Source organism: Arachis ipaensis, chromosome B03, assembly GCF_000816755.2.
Source record: "Arachis ipaensis cultivar K30076 chromosome B03, Araip1.1, whole genome shotgun sequence".
Taxonomy (NCBI): Eukaryota; Viridiplantae; Streptophyta; class Magnoliopsida; order Fabales; family Fabaceae; genus Arachis; species Arachis ipaensis.
Genome location: NC_029787.2, coordinates 8335010 through 8343988, shown reverse-complemented (window position 1 = coordinate 8343988; position 8979 = coordinate 8335010). Strand labels below are relative to the sequence as shown.

The following is an 8979-nucleotide window of genomic DNA, read 5'->3' as shown; positions in this document are numbered from 1 at the left end:
TTTTTTTTATATTAGTTATTTTTAGAAGTTGAGACTTGATTCTTCATAAAATGTTAGTGAAGATATGTATTTCAAATTTTAATTTTAAGTTTTTAACTATTTTATATTTTATATTTACGTGAGACCAGTTTTATCGGTTCAACCAGTGATTTATCAGTTGAACCAATAAACCAGTGAACCAGTAGCTTGATCGGTTCGATCACTGGTTCAGTTCTAACAATTATATTTCAATCTAATTTCAAAAATTTCGATTTACTCAATTTAATAGTTATGACTCACAATTGGTTCCTAATCAAGCAACAACAAATTATGTCTCCCAATTGGTTCCTAATCAGTTCTAACAATTATGTCTCCCAACTTAATAGTTATGACTCACATTGGTTCCTAATCTTATTTTTGTCACTGTCTCACAAAATCGTTAACGACATGCTGAAATGGACTAACGACTGCTACATTATACATTCTAGCGACTGTTTGATGTGACAATTGAAATTTTGTTTACCTTATTTTTTCTCAACTAAACATTTAAAACCCTAATATAAGTCATAGATACCTAAGTTAAAAAATAAAACTAAGTAAATTGAAATTTTAAAAATTATATTAAAGCTCGAATATAACTTCAAAACAGAACTTTAACTTATGTAGTGATTAATTTAAATGAAAATCAAATAAATCAAAATTCAACATAATTTTTATCAATGTTTTTAAATTCGAAATTTCTATACCAAAATTAACTAGGATTTTTCTTTAAATTAAAAATTTAATGAAATAGTGACTTTAATTATCTTAACCAATGTCCTAATTAATTGCTTTTATGTCTTAAAAAAACCGTATATGAGAAGAAAATAATTAATTTGTCTACTTTAATAAATAGTTATTTTACTAAAATGAGAAACTATTTTTTTAAAATTTTTAAGAACTAATTAATATTATATATATTTTGTTACACTACATTTAATTATAAAAATTTTATTTATTTCTAATACTTATATTAAAAATAAAAAAAAATTAAATTAGTGAATCTTAATCTATAATATAATAATAATATAGTAATTATTTTATATATTGTACGAATATAAATTAATTATTTTTTTTATTTATAAAAATTTTTAAACGCTTGAGCTTGTTTTATATATATATATATATATATTTATGAATGTGATATATTTTTTATGTAAATAATCTTTTAAAAAAATCTAATAGTTAATCTATTACTTTTTTTGTTTTAGTCCAAATTAAATATTTTTTAGTATTTTTGGAAAGAAAATCTTTTGAGGAATTTAATAATATGTGATGAGGAACACCAAATAAATTATACAGAAACCAATTAAAACACAATATGAAAACATCTTTAAAAAAAGACGTTTTAAGCGTGTTTATCTGAGTGGCCTCCTTAAAAGAAAGATTCAGTATTATATTTAGTCTAAAATGTATAGGACTGCATTAGGTTTCAGTATTTTATTTGATTTAAAATAAGTATAAAGACTAAAACAAGTGAAATGACCAAATTACCAAAATTGTTGCATTGTAATAATCTTCACTCTTTCTCAAATTAAATACAATAATATTAATGTATGTACATAGGAAATACAAAGTTGTGGGAATGAATAATAACTAATAGTGAATCAAGCACAATAATTAGGTAGCTAGATAATTAATTAACTACTAATTAAGCTAGTTGTTGGTGATTCGAGAAGTGAGATCAAGGAAATGATCAACAGGACAAGGAATAAGAAGATGATGATTTCCCATTGGTTGGTGAAAGCCAAATTCATCCTCAGCCTTTTTCAACAAAGCTTGGAACATTGGCTGCTTCAAGAAGGAAATAGGAACCACAAACCGCTTCATGTTATTATCTTCATCTCCCACATACACCGCAAAGTGCCCTTTTGGCACATCAATTTTGTTTGCAAAACTATGATGATGAGACCTCAATCTTAGAATTTGCTTTGCATGTTGGATCATCGTCTCTGGAATCACACGAACACCCATCTTTAATTTCTTTCTCTCTTTCTTCTCTCAAATGAATATAATTCTATTAAGCTAACAACCTCTCTATATATATAGATACCCAAATGAAAGGAAAAATAAGATATTGTATGTATTTCAATTATTTATTTGAGTCTAACTTGGTCCATGCACTTATTATTAGTAATAGTAACAGTATAAGACTATATATATATATCATTATGATAAATGTGTCAGAGGAGGCATTCCCATGCAACTTGTGTATTATAGTCATGAATCTAATAGCTCCCTCCCACAGTTTTGTAGTTAATTGTTGTTGTTGTGTTCTCAATTTCCATTTCCATACAAATTAAATAACAGAGTATTGGGGGAACTTGCCACGTTCACTACGTCCCACTCTACACTCACTATGTCTATTGTCTACTTTCATATATATCATATATGTACTTATACATTACATATATTATATAAATTTATTTAACATGTGCCCTAAAGTTAGATGTTTAGGCACAGGTAAAAATTTATATAAACTACCAAAGAAAAACCCATAAAAATAGTTGAGGTTCGTTATCACATTAACAACCACAATAAAGTCTTCCTCTGCTTTTCAGCCCTTGTTCATCTTCCATCTTATCTATTCTTCTAATTGAGTGTTATGTCGGTCTTTTTCTTTCAAATCACTTGAAACGCGATTCTACCATCTTTTTCACAATGGATGCTACTCCAACTCTCTCTTATATATTCGTTCCTTATTTTATCCAATCACGTGTGACACTCATCCGTAAAAAAATTATGAATCCCGCTAGGGAGCCAATAGAGTATTTGTACAATGTGTACAATGGACTACAAACCAAACCCAGAAAAGGGGCGTACATCATAGAAATTCTTATGCTTTCATTCAAACCTTTTTGTTTTTATTATTTTAGATTATAGAATCGTTTGCTTTAATTAACTGACAGAGACGTATCATATATCCATTATTTTTATTATTCAATTATATAAATAGATATATTTATTGAATTGATATATCAATACGCACTTTAGAGAACGACATGGATTACTTGTAATCCCTTCATTCATTATTGCCAAATCAATTAAAAAATGAATCCATCAATACAAAAGAAATTAAATAAAGAAAGAGTCTTTTTTTAATCTTTTTTTTATTTAATCGTTTTTTATATTATACTTAGAGATCCTAATAAGGATCTAGATCATTAACAAGATTTGAATTTTATATGTATATATGGTCCGTAAAAAAAGATCCCTAAAGATTTATCTCATTTTATTTTCTCCCATATCTGAGCATATCGGCCATTTCCGGAGAACAACAAATGGTTATATCTTTTTATGGTGGATCGGCAAATTATTGGGTCGAGCTGGATTTGAACCGGCGTAGACATATTGCCAACGAATTTACAGTCCATCCCCATTAACCACTCGGGCATCGACCCAGGAAGAATCAATTTGATTCTTTTTAGATGATCCATGATCAACTTCCTTTCGTAGTACCTACCCCCAGGGGAAATCGAATCCCTGTTGTCTCTTTGAAAGAGAGATGTCCTGGACCACTAGACGATGGGGGCCCACTTTTCCGACTGCCGTTATGCAATGTTCTTAGTATAAACAGTTTTTTTTAATTGTCAATAGATTGGAATGATATGATTCGCTCAGAAGGATCTCCCCTCCCTTTTTGAAAACTCCATACCATATATTTGGATGCACGTGGTTCCAAGTTAATGCCAGATAAAAAAGATTTTGGTTATAGTTTTTCTTGCGATGGTCCGGGACGAGGTGGTACTTGTGATATTTCGGCTTGGAACGCATTTTATTTGGCAGGTTTCTGGATGTTAAATACGATTGGCTGGGTTACTTTTTACTGGCATTGGAAACACATTACACTATGGCAGGGTAATATCTCACAGTTTAATGAATCTTCTACCTATTTGATGGGATGGTTAAGAGATTATCTATGGTTAAACTCTTCACAACTTATCAATGGATATAACCCCTTTGGTATGAATAGTTTATCCATCTGGGCATGGATGTTCTTATTTGGACATTTTGTTTGGGCTACTGGATTTATGTTCTTAATCTCCTGGCGCGGATATTGGCAGGAATTGATTGAAACTTTAGCATGGGCTCATGAACGCACACCTTTGGCTAATTTGATTCGCTGGAGAGATAAACCAGTGGCTCTTTCCATTGTGCAAGCGAGATTGGTTGAATTATCCACTAGGTCAGTCTGGTTGGTTCTTTGCACTCAGTTTTGGTGTAGCAGTTATATTTCGATTCATCCTATTTTTCCAAGGATTTCATAATTGGACATTAAACCCATTTCATATGATGAGAGTTGCTGGTGTATTGGACGCTGCACTACTATGCACTATTCATGGTGCTACCGTGAAAAATACTTTATTTGAAGATGGTGATGACGCAAATACATTCCGTGCTTTTAACCCAACCCAAGCTAAAGAAACTTATTCAATGGTCACGACTAACCGCTTTTGGTCCCAAATCTTTGGGGTTACTTTTTCCAATAAACGTTGGTTACATTTCTTTATGTTATTTATACCTGTAACTGGTTTATGGATGAGTACTCTTGGAGTAGTCGGTCTAGCCTTGAACCTACGTGCCTATGATTTCCTCAAAAATTATTGACAGAAATCAAAATTGGTTGATAATCATAACTATATCAAAAAGTTATTCGGTAATATGATATTTTTTAATAATAACGTTAGTAATTGAAAAAATAAATAAAATAAACACCCACAAAGTTTAAATTCAAATGCATATGTGATACATTTATTTAAATAAAAATTAGAGTTAATCTACTAATCATAATCTTAATTAACATGTGCTTTTAGAATTCATTTAGATGCTTTAAGCATTTTTGCTTGGATTGAATATTAGTCAAGTTTAGAATTTATTAATTTTGAATGTTTATTTAACCTATTCTTTTTTTTCTGAAAAAAAAAAAAATTGGGCAACAGGTTGCCGGAAAGTGGCCGTCAACAAATGACTGCTACAAGTGGCTACATGTGGTTTTAGCAGAAAAGAAAGAAGAAAGAAAAAATAATGCTAATTAATAATGTGGGAGATAAATAAATAAAATTTTAAAATTTAACTTAATTCTCTTATTTTCTTTTGTACTCTTATCTTTTAGAGTATATACCAATTTTGGTCCTTAAAAAATTTCAAATCAGACATTTTAGTCCCCAACTAAAATTAATTACTCGATTGGTCCCTAACAATTAATTCCGTCAGTCACTTAGGTCCTTGGATCCGTCAACTCTAACGGAAGACAAAATAGTCCCTGAAAACTCTAACATGAGACAAAATGATCCCTGACAACTCTAACAAGGGACAAAATGATCCCTGACCCCTTTATTCTAAAATGACATTGTTCTTTCCCAATTTTCATCATATTTCGCATAACCCTAACATTCATACTCTCCTTCTTCACCTTCACAGTCTTCTTTTCCATCTTTTCCTTCCTCCTCTTTAGCTCCAAGATTAAGCCATGGTGTAATTGTCACACGTGTCACACCTACCTCAACATGTCATGGACCACACACTTCCTAAATCTTTGTGACTGGTACATCCACCTCCTCTGCACTTCATCCACCAAAAGCATCCACTTCCACGTCTTTGATAACATCATCTCCAACACCGACAACGTCCACGACATCAAGACCAAGTTCCACAACTATTCCAAGGGCACGCCTTTCTCCACTCTCTGGCAAGCAATATAGATTGTTGGACATTAGGACATCATGAGAAGATTCTTCTTTGACATCATATGCAAATTCTCATTTGAAATAGACATCGAGTGATTCATTCCTTCTCTTTCGGAGTCTTAACAAATGACTTGCTGTCTGGATTCATGGGATCCATCGAAGACGACAACTAGTTGAGAGACAGGCATTAGTTTCCTGAGTATAAATTGGTTGAGAACAAGTTGAGGATTTTTTTTCTTTTTTTTAGATAATTACATCTCCACCCAATTCCAAACAAAGTGGGCGTAATTCCAAAAATAGTAACAAAAACATAGCAATAACTACAAAGAAAACATAAAAACTAGCATAAAACAGCAAATAGGGAGCAAAAGAATATAATGATTTTAGCTCTTTCAAAGACACTTCAAGATGAAACCGATCAGTTATACAACATCAAATCATGATCATTCTCCTTCCAACTTTTACTCTGCAGAATTATTGTCCTTTTTCATAGATCAGTAAATCATGCATCAAATATCAACTTCATATGTCTTCTTATTCACCTTAGACTTGATATTTGCACTCATAAATACATCAATTACTCCTATATTGTCGATCTTGATACCATCGATTTGTGCATTCTACAACTTTCTCGTTTAACTTCTCTAATACCAACACTCCATTATTAAAGACAATGTTATTTTTACATCTCCATGTGCACCATATTACAGAAAAAAATAATACCATCCACACTTCCTTCATATCTTTTCTTATCTTTCTATCCATCCACACCTTAAAGCATTCTTTGGTGGTTCCTGGCCAAACCCAAATCACACTCCAATCCACCAAGATTGATCCCCACAACATCCACATATGATCACATGAAAAAACAAGTGATGTACCATCTCTAATCTATCCTTACATAAGACACAAAAGGATTCTGCTTCTGGTACAATCTTAAACTTACATAATCTATCTCTAGTATTTAATCTTTCTAAAATTACAAACTACATCAGCAACTCAACCCGTGGAGGATTTTTTCTTGTGAACATTAAATTTATAGAGTGTGCATTGTATAGTTTGAAGTTACAGTGTTAGACTGTTAGTGTTATACAAGATATGATGAAAATTGGAGAGAACAGTGTCGTTTCCGAACAGAGGAGATCAGGGACCATTTTGTCCCCTGTTAGAGTTGTCAGGGACTATTTTGTCCTCCGTTAAAATTAACGGAGTAAAGGACCTAAGTGACTGACGGAGTTAATTGTTAGGGACCAATCGAGTAATTAATTTTAGTTGGGGACTAAAATGTCCAATTTAAAATTCTTTGAGAACCAAAATGGGTATATACTCTATCTTCTATCATACATATAATGCCAACATATATATGATAACCAGGCACATGTGGTTCTTCTGGAGTTTATTTATAATAATGTGACCGAAACATTATGTATAAATATCCACAATAAAAAGGTGTATGAATGACAAATAATAATTATAGTTTGCAACTATATACGTTGCCATTTTACATTATGTGTACGTAGGTGCATACCCCCTACCAAATATCAATGCTTCAAGTAGCTTGTACTGCACTCGTTTTACCGAATCTATATATATACATATACATTCAAAACCAATTTGAATTGGTCGAAATTTAAATAATAATCCAAAATTATCATATTTTATATTCATTAATTAATTTAAAATAAATATATAATATTAGATATAATAAATGTGTAATTTTATATTATTGTGTGTCTAGTATTTACGGATATGAAAAATATGAAAAGATGCAGTGTATTATTGTTTCAAGTTTCAACCATCATGCTGCTGCTGGTGGTGGCGGCGGGTACCAGCTGGCACCAAATTATTGAAGAGAGTATGCAACATCATGAGATTAAAAGAGCATATCATCAATGTGACACAGTTAAGTTGTTGCGTTGGTTGTTACTTGTTACTTTGGTTTGGATTTTGGACCTCCAGTTCCCAAAAGACTAAATCCTTGTTATTTTAATTTAGTTTCTACAATTCCTTAGTTTCTTACAGGGTCACAAGGAATTGAACAAATTGCAAATATAAATATTAATTAAATCTGTTTCGGCCCATCCCAACAAGAACTGGAGTCCATCTGAGGGATCCATGACTTGCTTGAACGACAGTGTTCTTCACATAACAAATTTTTTTTGGCAGTGAGGTTTGTACAGTTGGTAGAAACTTTTACACAAATGATTTTACACAGAAAAGTGTATTCGATGACAAAGAATAAAGGAGGGGATAAGTCGCTATTATCCTAATTAGCTGTTTCATCGCATGAACGTTTACTTTAGCATTAAAATATTTTTACAGGAGAGAAACTCTACACCCACGAACTGCAGACACCATTAGGGGTGAGTATGGGTCGGTTTTGATTTGGATTTATAGTAAAATTAGAACCGAACCGATCAAAATATAATTAGTTTGGTTTGGTTCGGATTTACATTTTTTGTATATGTATTCGAACTAAACTAAACCGATTAAGAATGGATTGGTTCGGTTCGAGTAATTGGATACCCGATGACTTTAAAATTCATAAAAAAAATCAAATTTTTATCTTAAAAATTCAACAAGTACAATAAACATGTAACATCAATAGAAATAATCCAAACATATTAAACACCAAATAAATTAAAAACTAAACTCATTAAAATCCAAATATATTAATAATGAATAATCATTGTCTAATGAAAAAGTCATATATATTTTTTATTTTTTTATTTAATTAATATATGATTGGGTTTGCAGATCGGTTCGGGTTTCGCACTCCCAAAACTGATATTCGAACCAATTACTAATAAAAGTCATCAATTTAGTTCGGATTGGACCCGATTACCCATTGACTTCAGAACCAATTTAATTGATTCGGTTCGAATTCAGACGGGTAATTGGTACCCATAAACCGTGCTTACCCTAGACACCACACCTCTTCTCAAGTCTCACGCTTAGTCGCTTAGGCCCCGATTCACACTCCTAACGGCCTCTCTCCAATTGGCCCAACCAGCAACCGAACAGAATCCTTTTTTTAGTTTATCTTTAATAGCATATTATAAGTTAGTCACCGGTAAAAAAAGATAAACTGAAATATAAAATAACTACACTTTTTATTGATAGTCAAACTTTATAGACAGTATATAGTTAAAGTTTATAAATAACAGAAATATTATAATATAATTTGAATTTATTATTTTTTGACTATTAATTAGTTATCAATATTTAAAATATAAATTAAAATATATTATTGAATTACTAAACTAAAGAAATT

At 31.3% G+C, this 8979-nt stretch overlaps 1 protein-coding gene across 1 annotated transcript; it reads right to left on the bottom strand.

Moving 5' to 3' along the window:
- On the bottom strand, positions 1548-2117 carry LOC107632262 (auxin-responsive protein SAUR21-like). The gene has a single exon (XM_016335964.2). The coding sequence runs from the start codon at positions 1990-1992 to the stop codon at positions 1675-1677; it is 318 nt and encodes a 105-aa protein (XP_016191450.1). The 5' UTR covers positions 1993-2117; the 3' UTR covers positions 1548-1674.

Coding starts and splice junctions, on each gene's coding strand:
- LOC107632262 (XM_016335964.2), bottom strand. CDS start 1,992: ATGGGTGTTCGTGTGATTCCAGAGACGATGATCCAACATGCAAAGCAA.